We start from the raw sequence: 12,578 nt of genomic DNA on the forward strand, positions 1-12,578 counted from the left end.
CTCAGCACAAAGGAGGCTGAAGCAAGAGACCTGCCATGAGTTCAAGGTCAACATAATCAACACAGTAAATTCCAGGCCAGGAGAAACAAGATTTTTATCAAAACAAACAAAAATCAAGAAACATATAAAACACAGATCAAAAAATAACAACAAAACTAGAAAAGGAAAGCCATTTGACAATCTCTCCTGTACTCTTTCTTTAAACTAGAGGTAAGCATAGACAACCAACAGAAAGGAAACTAGAGCCTTTCTGAGTAAGAACAGGTGATACAGAAAAAAGACCACTAAACTATTAGCAGAAAGCAGAAAGGCCTACATTTTTATATGCCCTCATTCAGGTGGGGGAAGGGAAAGAAACTTATCAACTGTAGGAGATAAGAGTGAGCACTTACGACATACTAAACATGTGTTATGCATATTTCATGTTATTTAATCCTTTGTATGCTTTTTTATGTAGATTATTAGCTTTGTCTCATTAAAGAAAAATCAGTTTTATAAATATCAACTAAGGAAATTTAAGATATTATGGTATCTTTGCTAACTAGTTTTGATTGTCAACTTGACACAGCCAAGTTGGGAAGCCTGTCTAATGGGGCATTGTCAAAACTGGGTTGGCCTATAGCCGTGTCAGTTGAGGACTGTTTTAACTGCTGATGGATGTGGGAACGTAGCCTGTTGCAAGTGGCACCACTCCCTAGGCAAGGAGTCCTGCACAGTATAAAAAAAGATGCATATATTCTTGATGGTCAATATGATGTGACTAAGGTGCTCGAGTCCTTGTCTTGACTTTCCTAAAATGACGGACTATAACATGAAATATAAGTCAAAAAAAAAAAGCAACTTTCCTCCCCTGTGTTGCTTTTTAAGAGTATGTATCATAGCAACAAAAAAGAAATGAGAATACTCACCCTTCTAGCATTTTAATAATAACAAAGAATGCACCAATCTATTATTGTGTGTTTTAAAATTACCACTTTAACAAATATTTTAATTTAAAAGGGAATGTGTACACAAAATAAAAACTTTCAACACATAAGAAACTTTAGTAGAAAGTTCTGTGTTTTAATTTTCTAGATTCCTTCCCCAATGTTTTTCTAGTTTCTTTTCTTCCTATATTATTTATGTGCTATAAAAGCATACACACTGTGGTGGTTTGAATAAGAATAGCCCCCATAGGCTCACATTTGAATGCTTGTTCTGCAGTTGGTGTAATAGTTTGGGAAGGATTAGATAGTGTGACCTTATTGGAGGTGTGTTAGGGGTGGCCTGGAGGTTTCAAAAGCCTATGCCATTCCCAGCTACCTCTCTTTCTTTCTGCCTCATGGTTATCTTAGCATGTAAGTTCTCAGCTATTGCTCCATTGCCATGCCTACCTGCTTGCTGCCATGCTTTCAGAATGACAGCCATGGATTCCAATCCCCATTTAAATGCTTTCTTTTACTGTTGTGCCCAAATTCTGAACCCCAAAATTACTAAGACACCCATTCTGATGCAAAAGCAAAGAATCTTTTATTATTTAACGAGTTAACTGTATTAACTTGGGCCCTTAGTATGTTTATCATGGCAGGTAGAATGAGAAGGACTCCAAGAAACAGCAAAGTAGGGAATTTATTTCGTAAAGCAAGGAGAGTGTCTAGGAGTATGCAACAGTCTCAGGATTGGTGAGCTTCTGGGCTTGGGCAACCTGTCCTGTGTTAATTGGTCAACTGGTTGTTATGGCCTATAGGCCCTCCCAGGGCGGTTGCTATGCCCTGCATGATACTGTTATGCCACTTTTACTGTAAAGTTCCATAAAGCATCCTAAAGCATGCCTAAAGCCCACCAGCTAACTTCTGATTGGTTCCTTGCCACTTGGAGGGTATCTGACCTCCTAGTGACTAAGGCAGCTCCTGCAAGGTCAGAAGGCCAGAAACTAAGCTCATGCTGAGTCAGGGGCCTTTGTCTTACTAGGTCTTTTCTGCAGCCTGTCAAAGCAGGGGGTTGGGTGAGGGTCTGGAACCTTCATTATAAGTTGCCTTGGTCAGGGTGTTTCTTCACAGCAGTAGAAAAGGAAAAACACACATACACACACAAACACACACCCCTATCTGCTATTAATCCAATCCAAGTATCTCCGGTGACATCCATAGCTGTACACAGACCTAACCTGTTTTTGGAAAGACTGTGGTAGGCATTTATAACAGTGTACATATGTTAGACCCCCGGAAAACTCAGGCTTCCGGGATCCCAGCCCAGAACCGAGGTCACCCAATCACCAGATGGATTCGAAAACTTGCTGCAAACTGCATGAGGCTTTATTATTTTTTTTTTTAACGAGCTAACCCCATGTTAGCTTGGGTCTTTCACCCATGGTGGATGGCTAGCAAAGACACTGCAAAGCATCTACATAGAGATCTTATAGGGCAGTGTAAGGGGAGTGTCTAGGGGTATGCACAGGCTCAGGATTGGTGTGCCTCCAGGCTTGGAGGGCTTGCCCTGTGCTGATTGGCCAACTGGGTTGATATGGCCCATAGGCCCTCCCAGGGTGGTTGCTAAGCGTCATTGCTGTGTGCTTGTCAGTAAAGTACACCCAGAGTCGTAAAGCATAGCACCACCAGCTAACTTCTGATTGGTACCTTGTCATGAGGCAGGCACCTAACCTCTAGTGACTAAGGCAAGGTCAGAAAAGCACGTGTCCGGCTGTTATGGCTGCAGAAATGGGGAGCTAGTCCCTTCAATAATTTATTAATTCTTTTATGTCATGTCCAATATTTTCCCATTTAGTATTGCCTTTAAAAAAGCTCTAGGATCTGTCTGATGATTTATGGTAACAAAAATGAATAGTTGTTGACAAGGAAAGATTTTAACTTTGCATATATAATTATCATGCTGTCCTTCAAAAGAGTCACAACCATGTTCACTTTTTGTGCAACTGTTTTTTCCCAGATTGAAACATTCCACTCCTAGTCCTATAAGTAACCTAATAAAATTCAGTGCTTCTTCAAGTTGGACTCTGGTGCTATCTGTATTTTGGTCCATCATGGGTTCTCTATTTGGGGTAAGTAGGCATGTGTGTAGTGTCTCCCCAGGACAAGGTTTATCATACAACAATATTCTAACATTGTGTGAGAATGACTGTTTTCTTATGTTTTCACCTATAATGTGTAATATCCAAAGTTTTAGTATTCTAATCTTATAGATAAAAATGGAAATGTCATCTTCGTATGTGTATATATTTTTTGTGACATTTTTTATATCTTTATCCATTTTTAAATTTTTTTTTTAGTATTTTAGTATCTTGTTTTTTCTTAGTGATTAGGAAAAGACTTGTTTATTTGGGAGCACTTTTTCATGTGTATTTTATTTATAATTTTTATTTAGAAGTTTAAATTTTAATGTCAAAGTTATTCTGAGTGTCACTGTAAGTCTACTTGCAGACTTTGAATGAATGTCGAACTGCTAACTAGCATTTTCAGTTCTTGGAAAAGCAAACTAACATAAAAAAAAAAAACCATAACAATACAAAGTATCAGATACAGTTAATATGTCTTAACTCAGTTATTTCTCCAATCCTCCACAGGAGTTTGCTGTCAAAATCCCTACCTTACAAATAAGGATACACAATACAGTCAGCAATTTTTTAAGTTACAGAGCAGGACTGAAATGAGGGTATTACTCCATATGCCATTCTACTCACTAGGATATATTGTCCCTTTTATCAAGTGTTCTTTAAACTTGTTAAAACAATGGAGTGTAAATTAAGATCTTAATTTGTAAAACCCAACCTAAGCTTTGCATTGGTAATACACAGCCTAAAAGGCTTCTCACTAAAACTGATATGACAAGATTATCAACATTTTTATTGCATATAATATTCAGTAAGATAGAATGAACACATAAGTTTAGTAAAATATTTAAAAGTATTAAACATTGATGACATAATTTTCATGGAAATATATATACTGAAAATAATTAACCAAATTAATTTCAACATAAACTACTGGAATATTTTGAGTAAACATCTAATATATTTAATATTGAAATTAAAACAATAGGCTGACACTATTAAGTTTAAACTCCATAATCAAAACCAGCAATACTATACCTTTATTTTTAATGCAGAGTCACTATGGGTGTGAGTTTTAGAAAGCTTCCTCATTATTTCAGCTCCAGTGACAGGTCCAGAGCTTCCAGGTGGTGGCCGGTTAGCTGTTCCTTCTAGAAGCATTGTGTGTTCACTGACTGTGGCTAAAATGATCAAAAAAAGACTATGTTTTATGACCATACATTTTCTTGAAAAACCAACTAACAACATTCTGATCTGTATAACTACAATCCATTTTTATAGGCTGAAATAATTTTCTAATTTTTATATTTTTGTTTTCTTACTCTCCAATCTTAATTTGAGTTTAAACAATCCACTAATACAGTGACCAAAAACCAATTCTATCACCCTCTAGAATATGCAGAGTGCCACAAATGAATACAGATGCCAGGAGTTAATTAGAAGGGAAAGCCACTGAACTAATTCAAACGCTGTACATAAATAATTCTGGATAATAAGCAATAAAATACAGGCCACTTTTTTGATGTATTTATTAAAAGTAAAAATTTAAACATTAAGCTATATAAATGTTCTGAAAGCTCTAATTTTGAGTATTCCTTTCCCCTACTTTTAAATTCTTTTTCAAAACATTGAAAGACATAATAAAAAAAATTAACCTTTGGCAAAAGTTAAAGTAAAAACATACATTTCAAAAACATATACCATGTTCAGATGCAGCACACTTTATTTACAGAATTGTATATTCAGCTCAGGCTTCCAAATTTACTTAAAGATCAAATATATGTAACAGGCAATAAGACAAAACTCCTTTAAAAACAGATAAATGGGGCAAATAGAACTTTAAAAGGCGGATTATATTGATGAGTTTGCTATACAATTTGTCTCTACTGGACAGAACATCAGTCTACTGTAGCTCACAAAGATAAATTATAAATTTGTTTAGTAAAAAGATTCCAAAGTCAATGTGAATATGGATTTATAAAATTTCAAGATAGAGTTTTTCTGTATATATTTGGAGCCTCTCATAGCACTTGCTCTGTAGACCAGGCAATCCACCTGCCTCTACCTGCCAAGTGCTGGGGATTAAAGGTGTGTGCCACCACTGCCCGGCGATAGGTATCTTTAAAAGAGGCATATTATTGATATGAAGCTATTCCTACAAGACACACATATACAGCACCCAGCCCCACACAAACAAAAACAAAAACCACAGTGATTACAATGAGGAAAGAAATGTTGAACAGTACCCTAGTCTAAAGTTACCTGCATCAAACTCAAATTCTGCACCATCAGCACTGGTATCACTTTGAAGACCACCTCCATTATCCAGGCCAAGTCCATCTTCATGCTCCTGGTCCATAGCAGCTGGAGGTTTCAGTGGCTGAGCTGGTCGGTGTAAGCTAACTCCTTTAAAGGCAGGTGTCACCACAATGAACTTCATCCACTGCCTTGCCAAAGCAACTAATCCTTTCTTTAAAGTTACCAAGGCAGGAAGCCCATCACTCTGCAATAACAATGAAAAACTCAGTTAAATCTCAAAATGACCACTTACAGATGAAAAGACTAAATTTAGATTTTAAGCAATCTGTTCAACAATGCCCAGGATTTCAAGTTGACAATAAAACCTTCCACATATACACTGACAATATCTCTCAAGAGTTTACAGACTTTAAAAGTTAGGATCCCAGTGTGGCAATGTTTTTGAAAAGGGGCAGAATCTTTAAAAGGGGATCTAATGGAGATCACTGGGGACAGTGGTCTTAGAACTCATCACAGCAGTACTGGTGACACCTGGTTAGTCTGTATATGAACTGTTATTAAAGAGCAAAGCCATGACCTCACCAGCTTCTGGCTTCCTATCCTGGCATGTGATCAATCTCTCTCTCTCTCCCTCCCTCCCTTCCCCCACCCTCTATCTCTTTCTGTCTCTCATGTGCACACCATGAAGCCACTGCCAAGGGATTCTCATCCTTACCAGAGCCACACTGATGTCAGTGCTATGCTCTGGGAACTCGGGAACTAAAGAAACATCCTTTGTTCCTAAATTACTAGCCTCAGGTATTTGATTATAGTAATAGAAAATAGACTGATATAGAACCCAGACTCTAAATATAGCATTTCATAATTGTGTCATAAAGCACCATGGCTGCTTCTGGTGAACATGACACTAAATAAACACTGTGTACAAAGTGTTTTTTGTTGTTGTTGTTGTTTTTTTTTTAAAGACTCATTTAATAGACTATACTTTTTTGGCCCAAATGAAAATTCAAAATTTCTTTTGAGCTATTTAGATGATTTATTAATCTGAGAAGGAATAAAATTATTCACTGCAAAGATTAGCAATCTATCATGTATCTCTACTTTTAAATGTTAAAATGAATTGCTGCAAATTACGTGCTGGGTATAAATGGATTTGTAACTATCTTGAAAGTTAACAATGAAGATGATTACAAGAAAAAAAAACTTTGGTTACTTTCCTATTTTAGCTGTAGCAGAAAAAGAAAACTGTAAATTTTCCTCAACTCTTCTGCAATTCCTCACACTAACATAAATGGCCTCTTTGGCCAAAGAACTCTATTAATAATTGGGAGGGAAGGCACACTCACTTGCTGAGGAACACCAGGCCTTTTCTTTCCTGCCTAGACACAGAGCCATCTGAACCTCTTCCTTTCACATCTTGTAGAACACTCCCTCAGGGCTAGTGCCTCAAGTCTCTCTGTTCTACCTTCTCTGACCAAAACTAGAATAGACATGTCAGGATAAAACTATACAACTTACTCTTCAATTCCCAGAAAGTAGAAAGTGCTATTTCAGTCTTAGGTATAAACATATTTTTAAAACTAATCACATATCATAGATTCTTTTCTTGTCTGGCCATTAATAGTACTGATTCATAGATGCCTAATTTGGTTAAATATTGTTGTATATGCTCTACTACCCAGAAGCCTGGAGAAGACAAACAATGTTCCTGAACTTCTAAAATCTCAATCACAATGTGGTATTTGCTATTCTAGGGGCAGGGATGCATTGTACACTTACATATTCTCCCTCTATGATTAATCACTCTTTATTTTATTAAGTCATTATGACGTTAGGGATTATTTTCTGGCTTGAAATTTATGCTTTTGGCTTCTAGAATACAACTGTCTCAGTTATATCCCTCTACTTCCCTTCTTAGCACTCAGTCTTGCTTTATACAACCACTCTAAACTTGAAGTTTGGTATCTTTTCAGAATTCTATCTTTGACCATTTCTCATTTAACCTGTCATGGTGAAAAATCTTATCCATGTTGACAGTTTCTACTAACACCTATCTATTAACCTGTTATTTCTAATCAAATTTCTCAACCTGTCCATCAGTACTACTGCTACAGATAGCAGCTTCCTTGAAGTTAATACTTACCAATCAGGTGTGGTGATGCATGCCTTTAATCCCAGTACCCCAGCACTCAGGAGGCAGAGACTGGCGGATCTCTGTGAATTTGAGGCAAGCCTAGTCTATAAAAGCAAGTTCCAGGAGCTACACAAAGAAACCTTGTCTCCAAAAACAACAACAAAAATCTAGTACTAACCATTGTGGCATCATCAATGATGGAGTAATTTGCTTGGTGGAGGTAGTGGTGTAGAATATTACATAGTAAACACGAAGGATTTTCTTGGAGAAAGCGAGCAACTTTTGTAAGTCTATTGTATTTACTTCTGAGAGGAAAATGTACACTTTTATTCTGAAAGCCGAATAAGAACAAAAGACTTAGAATTATATATGTAAGAGATCCTATAATCAAAGATATCTAGTAATTAAGAACCTGTAGATTTGGTATTGTCTGATAACTATTATAGCAGTGAATCATTTTCAGTAACCAAGCATGTCTGATACCTTTTATGATTAAAAGACACACCTCTAATGCTTCTGTCATTATGCATCCCATAACAGCACAAATTCTCAAGGTTCCCTCAGTCTCTAATTTGTTTAAAGATGACTTGAGTTGATCAATGGGAACCAGCCATGCACCAACAGCTGGAGTTGCAGTGCTTAAAAGATTCAGCTGCCTTTTAAAATAAAGGAAAAAAAATCATAAGATCAAGCTTTGTATTTCAAGCAATCTCCTATATACATAGCATTTACTATTATTTTACTCAGGCAATATTTTTCTTTTTGGCAACTAACAAATTATGAACATATATATTATAAGAAATGGATACTTGGAAAGAAAAAAGGGGCAAACATGTCTGAAATGAAGAATAAAACCAAAGTTTTAAGACAGCACACAAGTAAATACAGCTAAAATAATAGTAAAGAAATTGGACTAAGTAGAGAATATATAATGTCTACAGAAAGTATCCAATGAGAAAGAAAAGAAGAATAGCCACCTTGGCACTCACAGAGTACTAGATATGTCAGAAAAATATTTCAGTAAGTACATGAAACAGAAAAGTATGCTGTCTGAGACAATCTGTTAATGGACAAAACTATATTTTGAAATTTTTTACCTAGAAAATGCATGCGTAGGAGATCTCACATTGGTAGGAGCTGCAAAACTAAACCAAATTTCTTTAATGGTCAACTTCATGCTACATGAATCTGGAGGTGGTGGCATTAGAGGTAGATCTTTTTTCAAATCATCAGATTCAACTCCTTCATCCTATATTAAAAAAAAATCCAACAACTTAATATTTTATTGATTCTTCAGATCACAGGCTTACTGGCACTTTAAGCACAAAACCTTTTCATCTACCAGGATTAACAGACTGTGGCTATTGCTCAAAGTAACCTTCTGCTTGCAATCTAAACCCAGGTCATCCAACAGGTTTGGCAAAAAGGCAGCAAATGTCTTTGCTTGCTGAGCCATCTTACCAGACCCCATATACTTTTTCTTTGAGAAAGAAATCTAAACCTGTAGTCCTAAATATACAGGAAGCTAAGAAAAGAGGATCTTTTAAAAGCCCAGGAAGTTAGTACTAGTCTAGACAACATGCAAGGCTGTCTCTGAAAACCAAAACAGTAACAACAAAAAGAAACCTCTATGGCTGGGGGAGGAAGCTAAGTGGTAAGGCTAGCATTTGGAAAGCATGTTACAAGGTCTTAAGTTTAATTCTCAGCATCACAAAACATAGTAAACTTGACAGGTTGATTTCTCAAGGAACTATGAACCAGTCAATTGGGTTATAAACACAGAACTTGACATTTGAAAAAAGGAGGGAGACTTATGCATTATTATTGCAGCAATGTGCATGGTCAAGCAAATGATTGTAGACTGAATTGTTTCTGGAGCTATGGCATAGTTCAAAGTCATGCCTAAATGTCGTGACATGTTCAGGACTTCTGTTAAAGAAGCATGGGAAAGTATTACTACATAATAGAACTAGCAGTTAAGTCAGGGATTAGACAAATGCAAGAGGAAATTAGTGCCATGAATACAACTTCCAGTGAACACCCACACTTGAGGAGAAACAATTCCATAAGAAAACAGAAAAAGCGAACACAGGACTTGGATAAATTATTAGAAATTCCAAGGAGCACAGGATCTAGGAGAAAAGCCCTTAAAATTCTGTAAAGTGAGGCTGGAGAGGACTCAGCAGTTAAAAGCACCAGCTGGAGGTGGGCTCTATTTCCAGTTCCCACAAGGTGGCTCACAACTGTCCTCATTCCAGTTTCCAGGGATCCATCACACTCTTCTGGTCTTAGTGTGCACCAGGCATACACATGGTGCACAGATACAGTACAGGCAAAACACTCTTCCACATAAATAAAAATAAATAAATCTTTAAAAAAATATTCTGTAAAGGTTTTCAATAGGCAAGAGGGGAAAAACACTCAAAAGGAACTCTTGTTCAGTATACAGCCACATGTGTCTTCATTCCCTTCATTAAAATTCTAAGTCAATCCCCTAAACACTTCTAAAGAACTAATAAGGAAACCAGCTAACTTAAAATTTTATTTATTATTATTGTGTAGTGATGTGAACATGAAGTATAAGTAGGAGTGCAAGAGTACCATGGTACAAATATGGAGATCAGAGAACAACTCTGTAGAATCAGTTTTCTCCTGCTACTTTTATGAGGGTTCAGGAGATCAAATTTTGGTTGCCAAGCATGCCACTAGCAATTGGTTCTATATGCTAAACCATCAGGCTGTTCTGGAAATTGAGTAACTCTACAACTATGGACCAAATAAAAATAAATCCCCAGGGGCTGGGGAGATGGCTTGGTGGGTAACAGCATTTACCCAGTAAGCCTGACAACCTAAGTTTGGATCATCAGAGCCCCCCATTAAAACAAACAAACAAACAAACAAGCAAATACCCCACAGGCAGTACCACATATCTGTAATTTCAGTGTGTTCCTACAGGAGATGGGAGATGGTGACAAGAGAATCTCATGGTGCTCCAAGAGCAGCCAACCTGGTTTCCAAAGCATTGAGGAATCCTGTCTCAAGGAAGAAGTAAGGCCTGGCATCCAAAGGTTGTCTCCACATGCAGACTACAGCATGCCTATACCCACATAATCATATCTGTTTCTCATACAGAGAAATAAAAATAAATAATCCTCAGGGAATGGGGTTCAGGAGTGAGTATAACCATGAATAGTAGGTGCCCACATCTATTTCTTAATGAAAGGGCACTTTATTAAGCTTTTTTTGTTTACTCTTTTTACGTGTATATGTGCATACACATTCACTAAATTTTTGCTTATACTAGATATTGAGTAAAGTTTTTCACATACAGTATGTAGAGTCAATGGCATTGACTTTTAGACTTAATGACATTATGTACTATACTACCGCTGGGGAAAAAAAAAAAAAAAACAAGAACTAAAAAAATTGATTGCCCAAGGTCACCAAGCATTTAGTGATCCAACTTCTCCACAATACAGAATTTTAAATATTTTTGCTGTCACCATATCCATTACAATTAAATTCTACTACAATAAAAATACTAAATTGAATATAAGGTATTGCTTAAAGTGGTATCTAAAATAAGCAGATACTGATAAAAATATTTATGTATATAAAATATGATCAATAAAAGTATAAAAATGACTTCTAAAATAATCAAAGCCTAATTAATCAAGCTTACTTTCCTTAAATTCTATATATTCATTTATTTAACAAATGTTTATTAAGTGGATAACATAAGCAGGATATTGTGCTGAATACCATAATGGGCAGGAATATTCATCATAGGTATGTATTCCTATACCTATTCAGGAATTATATTCTAGTCACAGTATATTCAACAAAATGTTATAACTCTCTAAGAGGAAATGACAGGGAGATGTGCTCTAGGAAACTGATTTTGAATTGAGTGTGTAGTTCCTTAATTCCAAACTATTAGTATCATTAGAAATTCACTAACCTGTTCATCTGAGACTGAGTTTCCGTTTATGTCAGATGAAGGACTGGTTCGGTCACATGGAAGGTTATCATCAGACACATCAGTATTGTAGCCACTACCCGTAGGAGAATCAGAAGAATTATTGGATGTCAGCACTCCACCCCTTTCTGTGACACTAGTCTTACCCATAATTCCAAAACTGTTATATAAAACAGCACCAGACTGTCTTCCTCCTATAAAAATGAAGGGAGTATGCTATTAGAAAAAGAGTGGATATGTGTTTTACTGCTGTACTCTGAAATATCTGCATATAACTTTATAAAGGCCACGTTTTTCCTTACTAGCCTTTCTTTGCCCTTATCTAAAAGTTATGTATGACTGACTTTCTAAGTAGAAAGGTGTAGACATACAGATAGCTACTAGTATTTTAAATTATTGAGTCATGTTAAGACTAAACCTGAAAGTCTTATAACAACTAAACTTTCTAACTTAAAAGTATTAATCATAACCACATAAGACTTACCCTCCTCATTTCCTCCCTCCCATCTTATATAAGAAATAAGTACAAATAGGTAGTGTTCACCAAATGAAGAATTTGCATGAAATATTTACTTCTTAAATGGCAAAGATCTTAATTCTGGCAAACATGGGATATTCCAGTGAACTCAGTAATTCCTAAATCCTGCTGTTTTGTGAGGACCCAAGGTTTGGGACAGAGGCACTGTAAAATGAAATACCACTGGTATAGTTGAAATTGATATTCTTGCAGGTTAACACCAGGTACCACTATTTTTGCTGTATTATACTGACTCAGGTTGCTACAAGTAACAACCGTTAAACACATTTCAGCCACATGGGACTGAACTATCCCCACTTAAGCAGAACTCAGGGTTTAAAAAAAAGCTTACCTTTTATAGTTAAATTTTCAAGTCCACATTCAAACATTATCCAGCCCCATTTCTCTTGACTGGGACCTATCCTTGTTACATCTGGGATAGCTTGCTGATCTGTCTCATCTACAAAAGTAAATTCATCCAATTCTTCAAGAGTAAATAAAACTTTGGACTTCTCAAAGGGAATGGCAGTGATGGCACAGGTCCCGATGTCTATTATTGAGACAGCACATTGAACATTTTTTTAAAAGAAAAAAGCCAGATGTTAATATTTGAGAAGACAAATCACTCACAACAGTTGTCCTA

General features: G+C 36.3%; 1 protein-coding gene across 11 annotated transcripts in view; it reads right to left on the reverse strand.

Annotated features, from left to right (window-relative positions):
* Positions 1 to 12,578, reverse strand: part of LOC100752965 (KIAA1109 ortholog) — a 197,168-nt gene that overhangs the window by 96,802 nt on the left and 87,788 nt on the right. For all 11 annotated transcript variants that reach the window (XR_004771991.1, XR_004771990.1, XM_035451565.1 and 8 more), the window contains 7 exons: positions 12,288 to 12,485; positions 11,401 to 11,612; positions 8,537 to 8,688; positions 7,945 to 8,095; positions 7,618 to 7,770; positions 5,309 to 5,549; positions 4,085 to 4,227 (listed from right to left, as the gene is read on the reverse strand). Coding sequence is in view for 9 of the 11 variants with exons in the window: in XM_035451565.1 (XP_035307456.1) it covers positions 4,085 to 4,227; positions 5,309 to 5,549; positions 7,618 to 7,770; positions 7,945 to 8,095; positions 8,537 to 8,688; positions 11,401 to 11,612; positions 12,288 to 12,485 (1,250 nt within the window). In the remaining 2 variants the exon portion in view is untranslated. The remainder of the gene's footprint in view (positions 1 to 4,084; positions 4,228 to 5,308; positions 5,550 to 7,617; positions 7,771 to 7,944; positions 8,096 to 8,536; positions 8,689 to 11,400; positions 11,613 to 12,287; positions 12,486 to 12,578) is intronic.

Source organism: Cricetulus griseus (genome assembly GCF_003668045.3).
Source record: "Cricetulus griseus strain 17A/GY chromosome 1 unlocalized genomic scaffold, alternate assembly CriGri-PICRH-1.0 chr1_0, whole genome shotgun sequence".
NCBI classification, from domain to species: domain Eukaryota; kingdom Metazoa; phylum Chordata; class Mammalia; order Rodentia; family Cricetidae; genus Cricetulus; species Cricetulus griseus.